Source organism: Rhinoderma darwinii, chromosome 2 (genome assembly GCF_050947455.1).
Source record: "Rhinoderma darwinii isolate aRhiDar2 chromosome 2, aRhiDar2.hap1, whole genome shotgun sequence".
Classification (NCBI taxonomy): domain Eukaryota; kingdom Metazoa; phylum Chordata; class Amphibia; order Anura; family Rhinodermatidae; genus Rhinoderma; species Rhinoderma darwinii.
In genome coordinates this window covers 260,659,487-260,683,415 of record NC_134688.1, presented here as the reverse complement: position 1 = coordinate 260,683,415, position 23,929 = coordinate 260,659,487, and the positions used below count along the sequence as shown (strand labels likewise).

Genomic DNA, 23,929 nt, shown 5'->3' with positions numbered 1-23,929 from the left:
TTTCCAAAGACTTTACAAAGGGGACATTCATTGTATGTGGAGGAAAAGTGTTTTAGACAGCAATATAGGAAAGCGTTCTTTACAGTTGGGGTAGGGCATTCCATTAGAATATACTAAGCGGTAGTAATGACATGGATACTATGTCAGCATTAAAAAAGGCCTGGATGCTTCTCTAATAACATTGGACACAGAATTTTAACCCTTTCCCAACATGCACCGTATAGATGCGCCGCAGTCGGGAAGTGGTTCCCGCAAATCGCAGTACAGTTATGTCGCGGGGATAGTGTGGGCTCAGAAGCAGAGCCCTCGCTGTCACCGCCGGGTGTCAGCTGTAAATTACAGCGGACACCCTGCTGTAACGGCCAGGATCGGAACTGGTACTCGATCCGGCCGATTAACACCTTAGATGCTGCGGTTAATAGCTGCTGCAGCATCTAAGGCGTTTTAGGCCGATCGCGGGGGTGTTGATGGTTTGTATGGCAACCAGAGGCCTAACTATGGCCTCCTGGTCTGCCAAGTCGGGAAGCCTGTTAAGACCCCCCCTGCAGCAGGTCCTAATTCACTTACTGACCATGTCACACTGACCGCTGAAATACATGTTCCAGGCCTTCAAGTTCTTAGTGGAACAAAAAAAATTTTTTACAAAACGTAATAAAAATGTTATATAAAATTATCAGGTTAAAAAACCCAAAATTTCAGTTTTTCCTGAAATTATAAAAAAAAAAATGATACATAATTAGTGTCTGTAACGATCCAAACGATAAAACTATTATGTAATTCATCCTGCACAGTGAATGCTGTAAGAAAAAAATATGAAAAACACCATAATCGCTGTTTTTAGGTCACCTCTACTCATAAAAAATTGAGTAAAACGTACCCCAAATAGTGCCAATAGAAACGGAAGCCCAACCTGCAAAAAAAAAAGTCCTCACGCCACTTTGTCGACGCAAAAATAAAAATGTGGCGACACAGAACTTTTTTTTTTATTTTTTTTTAAATAATTATTGTGCAAAAGTTGCAATACATTAAAAAACAATATAAATTTGGTATTGCCGTAATCCATATTAACTTTATTCTGCAGGTCAACATGTATTATGGTGCACGTTGAATGGCGAAAAAAAAAATTTAAAATTCCAGTATCGCTTGTTTTTTTTGTAATTTTCGCTTCCAAAAAGTGATCAAAAAGTCGCGTGTGTTCCAAAAGGGTACCAATAAAATCTACAGCTGGTCTCGAAAAAAACAAGCCCTCAAACAGCTTCATCAACAGAAAAATGTAAAGGTCATGGTTCTAGTAAGGCGTGGAGGTAAAAACAGCCTGATGTGCAAGCCAGAAGCAAACATTCCTTTCTGTAATAAAGCATAAAAAAAATATATAACTTTGGTATCGCCATAAATGTACTGACCCACCAAATAAAGTTAACATGTTATTTATACTGCACGGCAACAGCCGTAAAGAAAAATAATGCCAGAATCACTGTTAGTTTGCCCTAGCCTCCCAAAAAAAAATTCATAAAGTGATCAAAAATAGTACCATTAAAACTACAGCTTGCCCCTCAAAAAAAAAAAAAAAAGCCTTTACACTCCTACATTGATGGAAAAAACAAAGTTGTGGTACTAGTGGTGTGGATGTGCATGCCAGAGGTGAACATTCCTTCAATTTCCAAAAGTGGTTATCAAGGCCCTAGTATTTGGGAACCAAGAAGGGGAAAGCCATAGCACATCTGCTGTAAGCGAGGGTGCCCGTAATATACCAGGGCAACACTTTACCAGCAAAATTTCCAAACTACAAAGGAGGAAAAGTTCCAAAAAGGCGCAGAGGGTTACTAAAGGGGGATAAGAAAGGACACCGTTTATCAGTGCGACACTGTCCTGTGCTTGACTGATTGTTTCACATCGTACCACATGTTTATGGATAATTATGATTATTTACCCCTTTATTATGCCCTCTTATTATGCCCTAATATACTCCTCACAGATTACATATGCCCCCACATTATAAACGGAGGTACCAATAAAACTACTACCAAGCAAAATTCATGCTCCAAATGGCGGTCTTTCCCTTCTTAATTTTAATTCGGCAAAAAACCTTTGGTGTAAATTTTCACTATACACCTAGATTAATTTCTCTAGAAGTATAGTTCCCAAATGGAGTTACTTTTGGGCGGTTTCCACTGTACTAGTACTACAGCTGCTCTACAAATATGACATGGTGCCCATAAACCAATCCAGCATAATCTACTTTCCAAAAGGCAAATGGCACTCCCCTTCTGAACCCTGCCGTGTGACCGAACAGCAGTTTATGACCACATATGCGGTATTTCCGTACCTAGGAAAAATTGTTTATAAATATTGGTGTGCTTTTTTCCCCTTTTTTATTTGTTGTGAAATGTAACAATTTTGGGCCAAAATTAAATCTTATTGAAATTTTTTTTTTCCGAATTTTCGCTGCCCAATGCTAATTACTTCAGAAAAAAACTTGCGGGGTTAAAATGCTCCCTATACCCCTAGCTGAATTCCTCAAGGGGTGTAGTTTTCCAAAAGGGGGTTTCCACTCTACTGGTATCTCAGGGGCTCTGCAAATGTGACATGGCACCCAGAAACCAATCCAGCAAAATCTGCGCTCTAAAAGCCAAATTGTGCCCCTACCCGTCTGAACCCTGCCGTATGTCCAAACAGAAGTTTGACCACATGTGGGGTACATCCGCACACTAAAGAAATTGCTTTACAAATGTCATGGTGCTTTTTCTCCTTTATTCCTTGTGGAAATTATATATTTTTTTTTAAATCTAAATCCACATCTTATTGGAAAAAAATTTAATGTTTCATGGCCCAGTTCTAATAAAATCTAAAATGCTCACTGCATGCCTATATGAATTCCTTGAAGGGGTATAGTTTTCAAAATGGTGTCATTTTTTAAGGGTTTTTCTATGTTTTGTCACCTCAAGACCTCCGACCTGATATGGTACCTAAAATATATTCTAATAAAAAGAAGGCCCCAAAATCCACAAGGTTCTCCTTCATTGCTGAGGCCTTTGTTAACCCCTTAGTGACCAGCCCATTAGGCCTTAATGACCAAGCTATTTTATTCGTTTTTCTATAGTCGCATTCAAAGAGCTATAACGTTTTTATTTTTTCGTCTACATAGCTGTATGAGGACTTGTTTTTTGCGGGATTAGTTGTGCTTTTAAATAGCACCATTTTTGGGTACATATAATTTTTATATTAACTTTTATTAACGTTTTTGGGGGGGATTATAAAAAAAACCTGAAATTCCACCATTGTTCTATGCGTTTTTAAATTGACGCCGTTCACTATGCGACGTAAATAACATGTTACCTTTATTCTATGGGTCGGTACGATTACGGCGATACCACATATGTGGAGGTTTTTTTATGTTTTACGACTTTTGCACAATAAAAACACTTTTGAACTAAAATTATTTGTTTTTGCATCGTCGCTTTCCAAGAGCCGTAATTTTTTTATTTTTCCATCAATGTCGTGATTTTTTGGGCTTGTTTTCTGCGGGACAAGACGTAGTTTTGAATGGTACTGTTTTGGGGTACATGGGACTTATTGATTCATTTTTATTATGACTTTTTTGGGGGGCAATGGAAAAAAATTGCAATTTCGCCATAGTTTTTTGCGTTTTTTTTTTACGGTGTTCACTTTGCGGTTTAAATGACATATTAACTTTATTAATGGAGTCATTACGGTCGCGGCGATACCACATATGTGTACTTTTTTTTTTTTTTTACACTTTTACTAAATAAAACCACTTTTTATGGAAAAAAATGATTTTATTTATTTTTTTACTGTACTTTTTATTAATAATCTTTATTTCACTTTGATGACTGATTTTATTAGTCCCACTAGGGGACTTTACTGTGCGATGTTCCGATCGCTGCTATAATGCTCTGGTATACTTCGTATACCAGAGCATTATTGCCTGTCAGTGTAAATCTGACAGGCAATCTGTTAGGACGTGCCTCCGGCGCGTCCTAACAGGCATATGTCCAGGGCAGACCTGGGGGCTTTTATCAGTCCCCCGGCTGCCATGACACCCCATCGGAGACCCGCGATTGCATTCGCGGGCCGCCGATGGGTGACAGAGGGAGCGCACTCCCTCTGTAAACAAAGTTAAATGCCGCGGTCGCTATTGACGGCGGCATTTAACGGGTTAAACGGCCGCGATCGAAGTAAACTTCGATCGCGGGCGTTGGAGCAGGAGCTCAGCTGTCATCAGACAGCAGAGCCCCGGCTCCTGCCTGCACGGGAGACCCGTGCAGGACTTCGACTAGGCTGACGTGAAAAGGAGTCAGCCTAGCCTAAAGCCCATTAGTGAATCACGTAAAAAGGCGTATTAGTGGTCACTAAGGGGTTAAAGTCAATTAGCACGCTAGGGCCACACGGGATATTTCTAAGAACTTCAGAATTGGGGTAATAAATATTAAAGAGGCTCTGTCACCAGATTTTGCAACCCCTATCTCCTATTGCAGCAGATCGGCGCTGCAATGTAGATAAGAGTAACGTTTTTTTTTTTAAAACGAGCATTTTTGGCCAAGTTATGACCATTTTTTATATTTATGCAAATGAGGCTTTCTAAAGTACAACTGGGCGTGTTTAAAGTAAAAGTACAACTGGGCGTGTATTATGTGCGTACATCTGGGCGTTTTTACTTCTTTTACTAGCTGGGCGTTGTGAATGGGAGTGTATGATGCTGACGAATCAGCATCATCCACTTCTCTTCGTTAACACCCAGCTTCTGGCAGTGCACAGACGCAGCGTGTTCTCGAGAGATCACGCTGTGACGTCACTCACTTCCTGCCCCAGGTCCTGCATCGTGTCGGACGAGCGAGGACACATCGGCACCAGAGGCTACAGTTGATTCTGCAGCAGCATCAGCGTTTGCAGGTAAGTAGCTACATAGAAAGCCTCATTTGCATAAATATAAAAATGGTCATAACTTGGCCAAAAATGCTCGTTTTAAAAAAATAAATAAAACGTTACCCTTATCTACATTGCAGCGCCGATCTGCTGCAATAGGAGATAGGAGTTGCAAAATCTGGTGACAGAGCCTCTTTAAGTTGTGTTTCTCTGGTAAAACTGTGTTGCAGAAAAAAAGGATTAAAATTGAATATCTGCAAAAAAATTAAATTTCACCTTTGCTTTCATTTCTGTGAAACGCCTAAAGGGTTAAGAAACTTTTTTAAATGCTTTCTAAGTTTTGAATACTTTGACGGTGCAGTTTTTAAAATGGGGTGATTTTTATGGGGGTTTCTAAAATATAGGCCCTTCAAAGCCACTTCAGAACTGAACTGGGGGCCTGAAAAAATTGGCTTTTGAAATTTCTGTCCTAGAAAACTAAAAGGATGCTTAAAAAAACGACACATAAAGTAGTCATATGGAAAATGTTAACTAGTAACTATATGTGGTATAATTATCTGTCCTACAAACAGACACATTTAATTTGAGAATGCCAATTTTTCCAAATTTTATCAAAATTTTGGTGTTTTTCCACAAATAAATACTGAATGTTAGGACCAAATACTAACACTAATCTAGAGTACAGTGTGTCACGAGAAAACAATCTCTGAATTGCTTGGATAAATATAAGCACTACAAATCAAAGTTAGAACCACATAAAGTGACACATCAGATTGGAAAATGAGGCTCTGTCAGGAAGGTCAAAACTGGCTGCAGCGGGAAGGGGTTAATCTAGCAATGATTGACGTATAATTGATTGAGAGAGGTTTATGGACCTGTGTCTTTTTTTCAACCTATATAACTGAGCGGGCCTGCCGCAATGCCTTCCTTGCAACCATATCAGACAAGAGAATCTACAATGATTGCACCTGCCGCAACTGCACCTTCTTAGCCTGCCAAATCTGAACTACGTCCACCCGCAACTTATCCTCAGGTGGCTGATATTCCATCTTAAGCTTTTGGGCCTTGCGATCAATCCGGTTAACTGCTGTGCAGAGGCCTTCGGTCACCAGTAGCACCCCAAAGAGCCCCTGCCATCCTCTCCACAGTGTGCAACAAAATCAAATGATATCCAGACCAAGCCGGCCCAACATCTCTATATGTACACAGGCGTGGTATGTATGTGTGTGTGTGTGTGTGTGTGTGTATTCAAGCACCTAGCCATGCAGTCTGCCTTTACGCATATTTGTGAAAGAATGGGTCATTCTAAAGAGATCACTGAATTTCAGCGTGGTACTGTAATATGATGTCACTGTTGCAACAAGTCCGTTCGTGAAATGTCTTCCCTCCTAGATATTAAGCAGTCAACTGTTAGTGCTATTATTGCAAAGTGGAAGCGTTTAGGAGTTTGATGGATGAGTCTGGGTTTAGAGAATGCCAGGAGAACATTACCTGCCTGACTGCTTTGTGCCAACTGTAAAGTTTTGTTTAGGAGGGACAATTCTATGGGGCGTTTTTTTTACCCCCTTCCCGTTGTAAACAATCTTCAGATTTTCATTTTTATATTTTCCTCACCACCTTCCAAACGCCATAACTTTTAAATTTTTCCGTCGATATAGTACTATAAGGGCTTGATTTTTGCAGGACGAGTTGTAGTTTTTCGTAGCGCCATTTATTGTGCCATATAATGTACTAGACACCGAAAAGGCCATACTTACAAAGTGGGTAGGTGAAAACCCGTTCCCAGCAGGACGCAGACAGGTCAAAAAGGCTTCAGAAGGAGAGTGCATTAAATAGTGATAGCCACTCCCACTAGTCGTGAGCACTTAGTTCGCCACTTCCCTCAAGACTAGTGGGAGTGGCTATCACTATTTAATGCACTCTCCTTCTGAAGCATTTTTTACCCGTCTGCGTCCTGCTGGGAACGGGTTTTCACCTACCCACTTAGTAAGTATGGCCTTTTCTGTGTTTTTGATTTTTATCTATGTCCCATTTTTTTTTCTGCTGATATAATGTACTAGGAAACAGTAAAAAAATTATTTGTGTGGTAAAAAAACAGCGATTCCTCCATTGTTTTTTGCGCTTGGTTTTTACAGAATTCACTGTGCAATTAAAACAACATGTTAACTTTTATTCTGTGGGTCAATACAATTACGGCAATACCAAATATATATAGTTTTATTCTATGTTAACAAGGAAAAACTAAGTGTAAAAAATACAATTTATTTTGTGTCGCCAAATTCTGGGAGCCATAACCTTTTTATTTTTCCGTCGATTAAGTGGTATGAGGGCTTGGAAAAGCTGTCGTTTTTAATAATACCATTTTGGAATACATGTAAGGTTTTGATCACTTTTTATTCCATTTTTTTTGTGGGAGATGAGGTGACCAAAAAATAGCGTTTCTGGTGTTTACATTTCTTTTTTTTTTACGGCGTACACCGTGCGGGTTAAATAATGATATATTCTAATAGTTCAGATTTTTACAGATGCGGCGATACCAATTATGTTTTTTTTGTTTTGTTTTTTGTTTTTTACAGTGCTTTAGGGGGAGAATGGTGAAAGATGTTTTTTTTTTTTAACTTGAATATTTTTATTCTTGTCTTTTTTTTTTTTATGTAAAAAAAAAAACAAAACTTTTTTTTTTTTGTACTAATTTTTACTTTTTTTATTAGTCCCCCTAGGGGACTTCAACCAGCGATCATTGGATCACTGCACCGTATACTGTAATACTAATGTATTGCAGTGTATCATCCTTCTGACAGGCAGAGGCAGGGCTTAATAGGAGCACAAAGATGGCAGACCTGGGGGCCTTCATTAGGCGCCCAGGCTGCCATAACAACCATCGCCACCCTGCGATTGCATTGCGGGTGGCGCGATGAGCTGCTAGAGGGGGTCGCCCCCTCTTTCTAACTATTTAAATGCCGCAGTCGCTACTGACCGCAGCATTTAACGAGTTAAACTAGAGGGATCACGCTCGAGCATGGACTGTGCTATTGATTCCATCAAAACAGAACCCTTTTACAACGGTGACAAACAAAAACAATTAGCAAAGTTTCCATCACCATTGAGATAAATGGTGAGGCAAACGGAAGCTAAGGTTTCCGTTTGCCTTTCCATAGAGGGGTTCCCCCCGATGGAAATCTCACACTCAACCCCTTAACGGAAAGCAACGCTGATGTGAACCCAGCCTAAGCTTTACATTTTCCAACAAGTATGGTTGAACATTTCTGTCAAGGAATCAATACTTGAGCAATTCCCCAGAGTGAAATTTTATGGTATTGCTATACAAGCAATTCCCCAAAGGCAGCTGGAGACTGTCTGGATCAAGCATACAAGTAAGTCCGATACCTCAAGTCCATCAACACTCTGGTCAGCAGAATCTAAGGTTACTCTTCACCAGAGCCCGTCGCAAGGCAGGTTGGATTTGGCCATGTAGAACCCAGGTTGCTTTTACAGAATAAGGTGTTGGACAGGAGGTGCACTTGCAGGCAATATCAGAACGGATAACCAGAAAACCAGACTAGTAATAAACAAACAGCAGAGTTCAAACCAGGAGAGACTAAAAGTCCAAATTGCAAAACAGAAGTATACCAGGAGTTGCAGAGGTCAAAAGCAGCTGTGAGCAAAATATCCAAATAAGTGAGAGTGTAAATCCAAAGCTGAAGTCCAGTTCAAAGAGTCCAAGTATTCGAGGTAAATCAGGGTGTAACCAGGAGCATGATCAAAAAACATGCATTCACAAGAAAATCACAAGCAACAAACAAGAAACTGAACAGTCTCTTATACTCCCCCCTTGGTCCTTGGTAGATTGCAGACAGAGAAAACAGATTGGCTCTGCATTTCAAACCAGGGCCACCAGAAGCTTGGCCAGTAGTCATGACAACCTAAAAGTGACGGACGTTTCCTAACCATTTCCTTGTGCGTATCCGTAAGAAAAAATGTTGCAAAATATAAAACAAATATTGTACGCGAAACATTTCATCCAAAAAATAACACAAACCTATAGTGTACATCTGTTCTTTAATAGAACATGTCACATATGCTTTATAGATTTTGCACATGCAGGCAACACTTTAGGCCACATCCTCATACTTAAAAAGGTGAGCCATTAGGAAAAAATGCTAGATCTTATATACATATGGCACACAAGTGCTCCAAGTCTTAGAAATGTACTTTTATTATTTAAATAACCCATTTAGCTTATCCACTTTATTTAAAAATCATTTTTAAACGTAATTTTTTCTAACATTTTTTTTTTTTAATTTTAAGATGGGCACAGGTTCCAACATGTAAAAATATCTCCAGAACAGAGTGTAACTTTACCTGTGTCCTTATGGATTCTTGGGACTGGAACCACAGTGTGCAGGTGCGAGCTGTTTCTCCTTCTATATCTTCCTGGGTTCAAATCCAAAATATAGAATACTTGTTTACCGGTATGTATTAGTGAAGTTATCCACTTAAACTATCCACGTATGTTTCAATATATTAATTTTTCATCCTCCTTCTTCTGCTGTTACTTCTACTCTAAAACTGCTGCTACTACTACTTCTGCTACTACTACTGCTCCTGCTACTACTCTAAAACTGTGGTTACTACTTTTGGCTATAAGGCCATTACCTTTTAAAATATGTATTTTTAGTTTCAGCTTTTGTTTTACTCTGGTTTGATAGTGTAATTGATATTTAAAATCAGAGCTCTGAACCACAAGTATAAGTCGTATAAGTCATATAAAAATTATCCATCACTAGCATATTTGTGGCCAGTGGTCAACGAAGCCTTTGTATCCAGTGTTAAATTATTTATTTCTTTACCCACATTTACCCTAATGCTTTTCTTCTTCTTCTTCAAAATATTTTGAGTTAAAATTTTAAGCATTCGATAAATGAAATATGGGAAGATATAGGGTGAGGAATTGTCTTCATGGATTTAGGGAATGCAGGGATGATTCTGGGATAGTGGGGGGAGCAGGGCCGTATTTAGAGTTGATTCTGCCCTAGGCACTTTTAGTGCTAATGTCAGGTCCGTATTTCACACCGAATAACCACCTCTGTAAATTGAAAGCTGAAGGCATGCCTGGAGAGAAGTACACCACACAGTTGTTTGGTACAGCTCCTCTCTCTGCCAGGAGGAAGACTGAAAAACTTTTTATTCAGAACAAAGAAACACAGAGACACATGCCCCTCCCTCGAGATGTGGGACTTGCTTAAATCCCATTGCTGTAAGTTTTCCTATACATTCTTCTGCACACTCCTCTTTGCATTCCAGGGGGCGGTGTCTTCCATAGGCGTGTTATGCAGGCTCTTTGTGCTCCATGAATCCAATCTCTTTGTGTAATATACTGAATATATATATATATGTAAGGATAATATTTTTCAAACAATAAACATGGTAATGATCCCTGACACTGATGCCCCCCATAACTCTCGAAGTTATGGAAACCGCGTAGCTTGCTGACGTAGCTCCAGCGCTGGCCCCAGGAAAGGTAAATAATAATTGTTTTGCTTTTTTATGTGTTGCTAATGGCTTTTTTTATGTTGGATTGTGTTTTTTGTTTTTTTACTGGTTCGGTTCTTGGACTACTTCTGATTCGAGGTCTAATTTGATTAAGGCATTTTTTATTTTCAATAAAATGTTAACAAGGGTTGTGTAGGTTTTTTATTTTAGTAAAATATTTTTTCTGTGTGCAGGTTATTCTTTTTAATTTTATTACTACCGCCTTCGTAACGGACACTCTCTGACAGCGTCCATTACTAAGGTGGAGCTTTGTGTTAGCCGGTGAAATGGCTAGCAGTAACCCCATTATTACCCCATGTCCACCGCCACTAGGGGTACCGGGAAGAGCCGGGTATGATCCAGAACCCGACCATCTGATGTGTGTCCGCAGGCTGGTATCTTTAGTCTGGGAAAGCCCAAAAACCATGGGCCTTCCCACCCTGGTAATGCTAGCCCGCTTCTATGTTGTATCTGGCTGGTTATGAAAAATGGGGGGGGGGCCCATGTTTTTTTAAATTTAAAAAAAACACAAAAAAAACAGTGCCCCCCCCCCCCCCCCATTTTTCATAACCAGCAAGATACAACATAGCAGCAGGCTAGCATTACCAGGGTGGTAAGGGTCTCTATCTTTGGGCTTTCCCAGCCTGTTGCTGCCCGAGTGCCCATCCATCACTGCAGGTGGTTGGGTACTGGAACGTACCTGACTATTCCCAGTAACCCTGGTGGCGGTGGGTACCGGTGTAATAATGGGGGCTTACTGCTAGTCTTTTCACCGGCTAACACTTGCCCCGCCTTCATAATGGATGCTGTCTACCAGAGAGTGGCCATTACTAAGGCAGTAATAACAATTTTTTTTAAAAACCGCATCAACAATTATTTCATTAAAATAAAGATCCCAAAACAACACTTGTTGTTTTATTAAAAATAAAAACGCAGTCATCGAAGTAGTCCTCGAATCCGAAGTAGTCCAACAACCGAACCTGTAAAAAAACACAAAAAATAAATGCAAAAAAAACATTAGTAACACTAATAAGTAATAAAGAAAAAACATTATTATACATGCCTTCCTGGGTCAGTGATCGTTCTCTAAGCTCTCAATGATTAGTTTACATCACGTGGTCCAAGGTTATCCCCAGGTCATTGGCCTTCTTTTAAATGTAGACCAATGAACTTGGGTAACTGGCCACCACGTGATGTAAACTAACCAATGACAGCCTAGAGCTGTCACTGCTCAGTTTACTGAGCCTTGTAAATGACTACGGATCACCCGAGAAGCGCCAGAGATTCTGGCGCATCTCAGGTGCGTGTGCTACTATGAACCTAGTGCTGGACTCCTTTTAGATACAATGGAATCCCGACGCTAAGAGTTACTAGCATCGGCTTGGGATCACCATTTACGTTTGTCATTGATGCAGGCCTGGTTTCTTCTGATTGAGCCTGCTCCAGTGGAACGATACCAGATGGCTCGATGACGTAATCTCGCTGCCTGTGATACAAGAAAAGTGCCGACTGGCGAGGAAGGGAACTGATGGTTCACTTGCCTCGCCTGTGCTTTCAATTGAATTCCAGTCCTGAGGATGTGGATACAATTGAAGCGACCTAGTCCCAGGGACTGTGACATACAACATTGCATGATAATATATACCTTACCTGGTGCCCACCAGTTGTGCCATGGATCCACTGTTTCCCTCAGCAGAGTCCAGAAATTGCTGCAGCGCTACATTAACTATAGGTCTGAGCAAGGCCGGCCTTAAAAGTGTATTCCCTTCAGAGACATTTATGACATATCCACAGGATATAGCATAAATGTCAGATCGATGCGTGTCCCACCTCTGGGATCCACACCTACCTCTAGAACAGCTAAAAAAATAATTGGAAAAGGGTTTTGTTTTTTTTTTTTGTTTTTTTTAATGTTTCAAAAAAAACAACAAAACCTTTATTTCAGTTTTTTTTTTTGTTTTTTTTAAATTGGTCCCCCTAGGAGACTTGAACCAGTGATCATTGGATCACTTGCAGGATATACTGCAATACTAATGTATTGCCGTATATCGTGAAACGGACAGTCTCCTTTGAAGCCCTGCCAGAGGCAAAGCTTCAAAGGAGTACAAAGATGTCATACCTGGGGGCCTTTATTATATTGCCATAACAAACATTGTAAATGGCCGATCGCGCTGCAGGGGGGCACGATGGTGAGTTTGAGGGGGCGCCCCCCTGATTCTAACAATTTAAATTCTGCAGTCATAATGGACAGCGGCACTTAAGGTGTTAAACGGGCGGAATCAAAGTGAACTTTGATTCCGCCCGCTGGAGTGAGGTGTCGGGTGTCACCTGCCGAGTATGGAGCGCGCTCAGCCCGTGGGTGCGTTCCATACTTCCCCTTGGCGACCGCAACATAATAGTATGTGGCATGTCGCCAAGGAATTAATACATTTAAAAAAATGTAAAGTTCAAAAACCCCCCTTTACCCATTTTCCCTCGAGCACAATGTAAAAAAAAAAATGAACATAACTGGTATCTATGTGTTCATAAAAAAGTCTGTACTATTACAATATATCGTTATTTCGTCCCCGCGGTGAACGCCGTAAAAAATTTAAACCGGCAGAATTGCTGTTTTGTGGTCACTTAATCTTACATAAAAAGTGATCAAAACGTCTCATGCACCCCAAAATGGTACCAATATAAACTATAGCTCGCCCACCAAAAAATAAGCCCTCATACCGCTAAATCGGCGAAAAATAGTTATGGCTCTCAGAATATAAAAAAAATATATATATATATATATATATATATATATATATATATATATATATATATATATATATATATATATATATATATACAGTCCAATGGTAGCTGAACACGGCATTTTCCAGAAAATCAGGCCATGTGCTCGTTACCTGGGGGTGAATCAATTCCCCAACATCAAATAGAAAGAAGCATAGAACACAGTAACGGCACCAGGACTTCAGAGTAGATGAAAGCAAAAGTGGATTTTTTCACCTCAGTAAAGCAACGTTTCGGTTCAACAGGAACCTTTCTCAAGCCATAACAAACTAAACAAAGTGTCAGGTATTTATAGGAGGAGTATACATAAATCGACAATAAAACAATTAAATGCATAAGTCCATCAAAACATATAAAAAAGTGTATACCAATATTATAAAAAGACATCCATAGAGTGCACATAGTTCTTCCACTGTAAAGCATATAAGGGCAATACAATATGCATAAAAAGTGTAGTGATAATCGTAAGAAACACTGTAAGTAGGGGCAATTTAAGATGATTGGAAGCAGGCAGAAGCTAATTATATTTAAGCAGCAATGTACTTACTGTAAAACGTTCGGTCTTTCAGAAGATAGAAAAATGCGCCCGACACACTCGTGTGTGTCTACTGCGCATGTCCCAAGATGGCGCCCACACCGGATATTAAGTCCGGTGGAACGCATCAGGCAACAAATCACCACCGCGCATGCGCCACGACGGAACTTGCGTTCCACCCGTACTGCGCACGCACCAGCTGGGATTTGAATATATAGAGAGCAGAGATTCCTAACAATAGCATCAAATCTATAATTAGACATAGTCCACACGACATAATGGATTATATGGTCCATCCCCCAGAAAATTACATGGGCTTTGGACCATACTTTCCACGAATCGGGAGATAGAATCAATAAAAATACAGAAGCACTGCTGTCAGTGTAGTTTGACACCCCCTAGTGGTAGGAATATAAATATATATGTCATGATAGCTCAATGTAATTTGACTGTAGTCACCAATGGGGCAAAATAGAAATATTGTACTAAAGGGAACATTAACACTCCAACAAGGATATCAAATATTCCCAATAAATGTCATTGCAAAGAAAAACGCATCTGCCAAGATAAGGCAGCATGCGTTAAATATAAATGCTGAGCCCACACTTAAAGAGAGACAATAATGGACATAAATTAAAAATACCAAATAGGAAATACAAACATCCACAACATAAGAACTACATAGTCCAAATATGCAATTCTTTTGGACCAATGCTATTTTTTCAATAAGCTATCTCATATAAGCTCAGTAGATATATATTCCAAACGTGGCGTTAACGTTTTTGAAACAAGAAGACTTCTGCCGCTTTCCAATATCTCTCAAAAATTGCTTGACATGCAGTTGTGTGTCTAAAACATGCGAGAAAGAAAAATGTGAGAGAGAGAAAAAAATGTTAATATACAATATATGTGAAATATAAAAACAATTATAAAATATGTATATTCAAAAAAAGGTCAAAATAAGACCTCAGATAAAACATGCATCTAAAATACAAATTACACCTTCGAGAACGTCAACCAATCATATCTCTATAAATCTTTGGGAGAGCAGTACATTGCTGCTTAAATATAATTAGCTTCTGCCTGCTTCCAATCATCTTAAATTGCCCCTACTTACAGTGTTTCTTACGATTATCACTACACTTTTTATGCATATTGTATTGCCCTTATATGCTTTACAGTGGAAGAACTATGTATCTCTATGCACTCTATGGATGTCTTTTTATAATATTGGTATACACTTTTTTATATGTTTTGATGGACTTATGCATTTAATTGTTTTATTGTCGATTTATGTATACTCCTCCTATAAATACCTGACACTTTGTTTAGTTTGTTATGGCTTGAGAAAGGTTCCTGTTGAACCGAAACGTTGCTTTACTGAGGTGAACAAATCCACTTTTGCTTTCATCTACTCTGAAGTCCTGGTGCCGTTGCGGTGTTCTATGCTTCTTTCTATGTGTGTGTGTGTGTGTGTGTGTGTGTGTGTGTGTGTGTGTGTGTGTATATATATATATATATATATATATATATATATATATATATATTCTCGATCAGCCCAAAAGCAAATGAACACAGCACTCCAGCATAACTATATATTAGGCCATGTTCTCGTTACCAGAGGATGAATCAGTTCCCCAACTTGAATATAAAACGGCCATAGAACAGGATAACGGCACCAGGATTTCAGAGTAGATGAAACAGTGGATTTATTCACCGAAAGTGAGCGACGTTTCGGTTCGTCACAGAACCGTCAAGCTACTAGCTTGAGAGAGGTTCTGTGACTAACCGAAACATCGCTCACTTTCGGTGAATAAATCCACCTTGTTTCATCTACTCAGAAGTCCTGGTGCCGTTATTCTGTTCTATGGTCGTTTTAGATATATATATCACACAAGAAAATGGCGACCGCACACCGCGAAGACTAACGCCACCTAAGCCACTAAATATAAATAAATATGCATTACTTCTAAATCTACTTACAGTAGGGAGGTTCTTGGTGCACATTTTGATCAAATTGTGTGAGCCCCCCTGCCACGACAAGGCGACCTCTATAAGGTAGGAACCTACGCTGCACATACACCCAGAACTGGGACTAAGCCTACATATACTTGGGGATGGTAGGATCCAGCATTAAACTAATCAAAATCTCCCAGGGCAGAATGGGAGGAGTGCAAGATCAAAAATGGAGGTGGTCGCTAACCTTACATATATGAATCACATAAACAACACAAGTTTGAAGAGCACATTCCAACAAAATGAAACAAAACGTGTATACAGGTGCAAAAACGCCTGTGACTGCACATTTATACAGCACACAAGAAAATGGCGACAGCACACTGCGAACACTAAATATAAATAAATATGTATTACTGCCAAATCTACTTACAATAGGGAGGTTCTTAGTGCACATTTTGATCAAATTGTGTGAGCCCATATATGAGTCCAATTTCCTTGGAGTGCTGCCTCTTCATTTTTTGGGATTTTATATATATATATATCCACACACACGTATATACAGGCACACACATACACAGTACAGATAATATAGTGGACGTTATCTGCAGTCCTATGTAACACTACAGATAACACACAGTGATAACGCTGAGTACAGATAATGTAGTAGACGCGCACACAAAAACCTACACATACCGATATATATAGGCACTTAGACCCATAAATACACACACAGAGACACACATATGGGAACTGATACACATACACGCACAGAGACCAATAGAGGCACAAACAGTAGACCGATTGAGCACTCACCATTTCCTTCCCCACAGGCTTCTTGCAGGGTGGGCTGTGGGCGGAGCTTCCTCCTCTCCACTTGCTGCTTCTGCTCCTGCCTCCTGAGTGTGAAACAATCCATCTGTTCTTGGATTGGCTAAACAATCCAGCAGCCGCCCGCCCCCCCCCCTTCTGGACACCCTAGGCACTGTACCTCCAGTGCCTCGTGGCAAATACGGGCCTTGGATGGTGACCTAAAAATTGCTCTCTTTTTTTTTTTTTTTTTTTTTTTTTTCTTCCCCTAAATGCCACCTATGCGTTCACAGGATGTCCTCTTTATCACAAAAGTGAGTACTTTGACATTTGATCTGGGTATGTTCTTTGGGGAGAGGTGGTGTACCTCATACCTGGTTTTCCTCAGCCCTCCATTCCTCAGACCCCTGAGGTCTGTTTTTTGGGGAATTCTAATGGAAGACTTATGGCCACAACATACTAGGATTCTCTTAATGGAAATTAAATTTTTGGCTTGCAGAGCTGTAGCCCTGGGCTGGATGGGAACATGTCCCTCCCTGTGTCACAATGGAAAGCACTAGTGAATGTAGTTATACTTTATGAAAAATTGCTTTTCAAAATCAGGGGGTGTCCACAAAAATTCTATAGTGTGGGACATATGGGATTACTTCCCTGCAGCTCAATTCCCCTCCCATGCGTTGTCTACCTCTTATTGCTCAATACGCAGGTACTGTTTTTTGTTTTGTTTTTAGATTTATTTATATATCTATATATATATATATGTGTATGTATGTGTGTGTGTTTTAGCTGGATAGCAGTCTTGTAGTGGGAATTGACTGTTTACATGCGATGTCGTTGGTTTTTTTTTGTTGTTTTTTTTTTAATTTACACATTGCATGATATTTGGGTATTCATAAATTATTTGTTACGTTTGCAGTGGATCCAGACCCCCCAATTCTAAATATAACACAAGGAAATGGTTCTATAACTATTGACGTCTTTACACCGTGGCCATTTTGTGCACGACCGACCAACTTGCAGTTATCTTTAAAGTATTTTGTGGTGATCAGCAGAAAAAACAATCCAAAAGAGGTACAAACAATACATTTCAGTGCATTGAATGCAAAAACAAAAACAAAAGAATTGACAATATTTGTTTCAAAGTTGTGGTATGGTATTTTTGTTAAAACAACACTGCTAAATGTGGAATTTATCTCTGAGTTGAAATAGCTACGCTATAAGATGCTGGAAATCTCTAGCTTGTGTCGGCCTTTCTTCAATTCCCTTTCTCACTAATTGTCGCTTTTTAGTCATCTGCAGGTAAAAGTCCATAATTTAGCCAGCATTCCTATTTCAAATTCTCATTAGTGCAAATCATGCCATAAGAATATATGTTGGTGGAATGGTTTATTGAATGGGTTTTCTACTCCTTTCCATATGCCTTAATAGATATAAAAGAAAGTGAATAATAATTGGGACCTCCTCTATTAGCCAATGTGTAGAGCAGTTACAAGGAGATGCTCTAACTCTCGACGATCCTTCACATCCATGCATTACAAGGACAGTTAATTTAATTCAATGTGTGTATTGTAATGCTTCATCTCCACTGTAGGAGTATCCATCGTGATCCGCTCATCATCAAGGGAAGTGGCCACTAAACAAGGGTTATTCAAAGAGAACTACTCCTTTACTATATGTACGTTTTCAAAATGTGTCAGATCACTAGTGAGGGATCTACTTATTTGTTTCCCATTGTTTATACACAGTCGAGTCACATTATTCTGACCACAAGCTAATATCTAGAGTAACCACGATGTGCAGCACAGACAGCAGCTAGATGGGCTGGGAGTGACTCCATAAGGTGCTGGTAGGTTGTCTAAAGTATCTGGAGCCATGCTGACTGCAGTGCATCCCACATTTGCTGGTGGGTGCGTGGTGGAAGATCCATAGAGCAAACAAGATGATTGATTGGGTTCAAGTCTGGTAAATTAGAGGCCCAGGGAAGTACTTGGAAGTCTTGGTCGTGCTCTTCCAACCACTGTCAGACATTTCTAGCCGTGTGACATGTCGCATTGTCTTCCTGGAAGATTCCATCTGCCCCAGGGAAAACAAACCGCATGTATGGGTGGATGTGGTCTGCAACAATGGATTCATACCTAAATCGGTTCAGAGTGCCTTTCACATGGATGAGTGGGCCCAGAAAATGGCATGAAAAAATTTCCCAGACCAGAACGCCAACGCCGCCAGCTTGTTCTTCCAGCAATGGTTGCAGGGTGTTTGTTCTCTGTTTCTCACCTAATACGCCAATGTCCATTCATTCGATGAAGCAGAAGCCATGACTCATCGGAGAAGGCAACCCTTTGCAAATCATCGGTGGTCCAATTCTGATTCTATTTGAGAAATACTTTCACCCTTGGCCTGAAAGCCAATAATCATCCCTTTTTGCAACTCTGATAAATTGCCCCTTTTAGTCATGGCAACAACGAGCGTTCTGTGTTCAGACGGTCTATCGCACACCTTGTATACCCCCCAAGACAGCCCACGACACATTACTTCCTTCATGGGCTACGTGCTGCCGACGACGAAAGTAGGAGGTGGTCATAATAATGTGACTCAACTGTGTATAATTCCAAATCTATTTCATAGGAATGCTTACACGTTATCGTTCACATGAAAGTTAAATTCCATTAAAAAAATGTTTTTTTTTGTTGTTTTTTTAAACTACATGCTGGCTCTGGCTTCATAATCCCCTGGTGATTAGCGCTTGGGCTAATGGGGGAACACCTCTATGATGACCAAGTTCTATGATGGAAACTGTATTTTCTTCATGAAATAGGCACTTTAAATAATACTCAGATTTAACTATTCACCTTTGATATGGCATGATATTAAAGAGGCTCTGTCACCAGTTTTTAAGTGCCTTATCTCCTACCTAATCTGATAGGTGCTGTAATGTAGATACTATTTTTTCAAAATAAAAACCACTGTTAAGTTATGAACAGTGTTAGATTTATGCTAAGTAGTTTTTAATGACCAGCTGGGCGTTTCTTAACTTTTTACCAGGTGGGCATTGTAAGGAAGTATATGACGCTACCCAATCAGCGTCATAAAATTCTCTTCATTTATGCCCAGCTTGTTTCACTGCACAGCCTGATCTCGCGAGATCACACTGTGACGGGACTTCCTCCCACAGGTCCTTCACCGGAGCGATGGAAGAGTCAACAGACATCGCCTCCAGCCATGCCAGGACGTTTATCCGAATCTGCAGCAGCTGGAGGCGATGTCTATTGACTCTTCCATCGCTCCGGTGAAGGACCTGTGGGAGGAAGTCCCATCACAGTGTGATCTCGCAAGATCACATTGTGCAGTGAAACAAGCTGGGCTGGAATGAAGAGAAGTGTATGACGCTGATTGGTCAGCGTTATACACTTCTCTTTACAATGCCCACTTGGTAAAAAGTAAAAAAACGCCCAGTTGGTCATTAAGAACTAATTAGCATAAATCTACAATTGTTCATAACTTGCTAGTTTTTCAAAATAAAAACCACTGTTATCTACATTACAGCGCCTATCAGATTAGGTAGGAGATAGAGCCCTTCTAAGCTGGTGACAGAGCCTCTTTAAGTTGATGTCCTTTTTTACTTCATATTTAGAAAATATTCGTAAACCTCTCATTTTACATGAAGTTTGAAAGTCAGATTATTTTTTGGGGAACTGCATGTACTGGATACATAAGGGAAGATTTGGCAATAGTTTCAGTAAAAATGGTGCAGATTACACCAAATGTATCAAAATGGTGCACATAAATAAATTTATGTTATACACATAGGGGGAGATCTACTAAGCAAAATATGACATAAGTGGCGTACGCCAAATTTATAATGTCAATATTTTTTTTATCCTCATCAGATCATACTGGAACAAGAACTGGATGAGCCTACAATCACAATGAAAACTCTTGGATACATTGGAGAATATTGTATTGCAGCCAGAACCATCTATAGCTTTGTTGAACTTAAAAACAGCAAGTTCTCCAATCCTATTTGCCTCAATTTTACCCAAAAAGGTATAAAAATGTGCTGAGATCAGTAAAGTACATAAAAATATTCCATAAAGAACATTATGAGGGAGATTAATTATACTGTATTAAAGATACAGGCTAAATAGCGGGCATCACTGCAATAAATATGATAAATTTAGTGCATCTTTCTAGATATGTTAGGCATTTTTTTAAATCTTCCTTAGGCTTCATGCCCACTTCAGGTTTTTTTTTCTTCAGGGTGCGATCTGTTTTTTTTAACAGATAACACCCTGACACATTCATTTCAATGGGGCCATGCACACTTCCGTTGTTGTAACGGAACTGTGCGGCCGTTCCGTCAAAGATAGGACAGGTCTGGACAGGTTTTTGACGGAACAGTCTCTGACTTTTCATTGATTGGTCTGTGAAACAACGGAATGCACAGGGAAGCCACCCGTGTGCGGTCCATGTTTCATGGATCTGTCATTAGCGGCCATACAACGGCGGCCGGATGTGTGCATGAGGCCTTAGACTACCTTATGGCTGATGGACGTTTAACCACTGCAGCCAATCAGAGGGCTTAGCGGGGCTCCCTGCTGATGAATCGTATTTGTGGTATAATTCCAGGAATACAAGATATGGCTGCTGAGCCCTCTGGTTGGCTGCAGCGGTTATATGCTACGTGCTTGTAAACAAACACCTGGACTGCCGCCGAGACTCTATCGCTGGATCAACGGGGGGCAAGGATAGGTAAGTATTGCTCTTTTGTTTTATTTATTTAATTTGCAGCCCCTAAGAAAAAAATGTGGCTTCCCGGATAACCCATTATCGGAAAAGCAGCTTTGTGTGGTTATTCCAAGCTTACTGGGGGGGATAAATGCGGATGCATGATGCAGTAGTAACTGCCAATAGACCAGAATCAATCCACGTAGTGATAAAACGGCACATGGATATATTTACCATAAAGGCAATCTTAGCCAATTATTTTCCCTTGCACTCTGGTAACATCTGCAGGGAGCCACTGATGCAGATCCGGTCAAAAATGCAGGAAAAAAATTTTCTGCTAAAAAGACGCTTACCATGATGGAAAGCCCAGAGAACCGATTTAAGTATGCTGTATTCGTATTAGGAGAATTATCAAAACTGTTGCAAAAAAAAAAGTGGAGAAGTTTCCCATGGCAACCATTTAGATTACAGCTACCTGATTCATTGTGATGGGCAAATACTCTACTTTTGCACAATGTTTGATAGATCTCCCCCAATGGGATCTGTCAGGCAACACTACTGTCATGCAACGGACTGGCACTTCAGTTTGTTTTTTTTCATTATATTGCTCATATGGCTGACCAGAACAACAGAAAACACGGAGGCAGGTGTGAACCCAGCCTTTTTCTGTAATGCTAGTAACCCGGTATTTTGCCCTATACAAACAATGCAAAAGGAGGTATATGGAGCAACATGACATGTAATCTGGAGTGCAGTAACACAATGCATATGGGGAGTCCGCTTGTAAATATAGCCCTGAGGAGACTTCACAATTAAGAAAAATGGTATGGAAACATTTGATACGTGAAGTAGAACATCAGTAGTCAACCATTCATAAAATCTTCACTTTCTTAACCCCTTTAAAGTCCAAACCGTGTTTAATTTTTTTTTTCTCCCTGCCTTTTTTATTTTTCCATTAATGGTGTGGTGTGAAGGCTTATTTATTGCGGGATCTAAAAGGAAGGGCAAAAAACACGGCGCCACATGGTGTGGGTCACAACATATAACAGAACAGCAAGACACATGAGATAACTGCTCACCTATTTCAGTTGTGCCACGACCGGCACAACACTGGTGAAAACCGAAATTGTGGATGAGATGAAGCTGCAGCTGGGTTCAGAAGCCAGTCCACTGAGCAAGGGAACCGCTATAATAGGAAGTGAGCTATGTAGAAAAATGAACCAAGGTATAGCGCTGCTACCATCAAAGGAAGGTCGTATAGGTAATAATAGTTCAAGCTTTTATTATACAGACTACGCGTTTCAACGCCGAACAGGCATCTTCATCAGGCCAGGTACAAAATGAAATAATATCACTGGCTTATATAATGATTGACAGCATGATCAGGAAAACATTGAAACGAAAAAACAGCCAAAAACCGTTCAAAAGAACATCTGTGATGTGATATTGGGTCACAAATGTAAACAAAGCTAACATTTGGAAAACATTGTAAAAAATCTTAGGAAGAATTACGCAAGCAATAGTAGTAACAAATGCAGCATAGTATGATGATCAGAAAAATAATAAAAATAGAATATAAAGAAATTGTAAATAAATTTGTATATATGAAATAAGATATGAGGAAGGTATCACATTTGTCTATAAGGAACATCAAATTAAAATCCATGGGATGTATATGTGGCTGCAGGTAAGATGAAATGTTAGTTGTGTATAATGAAGGGGAGTTACGTACTCACCGTTTGTTTCGAGCATTGTTTTTAGGCGGTTACGGAGAACACAGGCAGACGCTCTGCTCAGCGTCCCTCGGCGACATAGCAACACCAATCAACTACATGCCAAACTACGGTGGCCAACGAGGAACAGTTCAAGAAATGGATTGACAACGTTCACGCAACCCTGGTAGCATCGGAACGGCATAAGAACCACGGTAAACCGCATGGGGCAGATGGAGCAGAGGGCAAAGTGTATGTGGTGATCAGTGTAATGATAATGAATAGGAGGAATAGTCATAAGGAGTAGGAAATATAGAACCAAAAATAGATTCCATGTCGTAATGTTTTGGATAGGAATAAATAATGAATACATGTAGATATAAATACACAAATTAATACCCATATAATATATACATTATACATATAAATTGTGAATAATCAATAAATATACACATAAATACATATAAATTAATATGTAAACACATCAAATAAAAGTTAAAGTAAAACATAGTGTGAAATTCAATGTGAAAATTATATATATTTATTAAAATATGTAACAATGACTATTATAAATAGAGTACTAATCAAGAGCAGTTTCAGAGAGCTCATTTAGTCCCGCAGGGCTTAAGCAGGCCATTTAAAAAATCCAATAATTCTCTTGTTTGAGCTTGACAAATCTATCTGGCATGTTAATGCCGATCTGTTTAATTGCAGTGATCAAAATGACATTAAAATTCCAGTTATGTACAATTGCAAGATGTCTCGACAGTTTGTTTCAGGGAGCCAATACGTGTGTTGAAACGATGCTTGTTTATTCTGCATCTGAGAGTCTGAACAGTCCTCCCTATGTATTGCAACTTACAGGGACATTCAAGTCTCTTACTGTGGAAGTCTTATTTTGAGGTTTAATATTGGAACAACATAGACATCTACTGTGATTACAACGATAAGCCCCTTTGAGAAGTGAAAACATACTTAATCTACTAGGGGC

At 39.7% G+C, this 23,929-nt stretch overlaps 1 protein-coding gene across 1 annotated transcript in view; it reads left to right on the top strand.

Annotated features, from left to right (window-relative positions):
* Nucleotides 1-23,929, top strand: part of IFNLR1 (interferon lambda receptor 1) — an 85,558-nt gene that overhangs the window by 40,732 nt on the left and 20,897 nt on the right. The window contains exons 3-5 of the mRNA XM_075850511.1: nt 9,193-9,356; nt 17,418-17,572; nt 20,389-20,545. Of these exons, the coding sequence (XP_075706626.1) occupies nt 9,193-9,356; nt 17,418-17,572; nt 20,389-20,545 (476 nt within the window). The remainder of the gene's footprint in view (nt 1-9,192; nt 9,357-17,417; nt 17,573-20,388; nt 20,546-23,929) is intronic.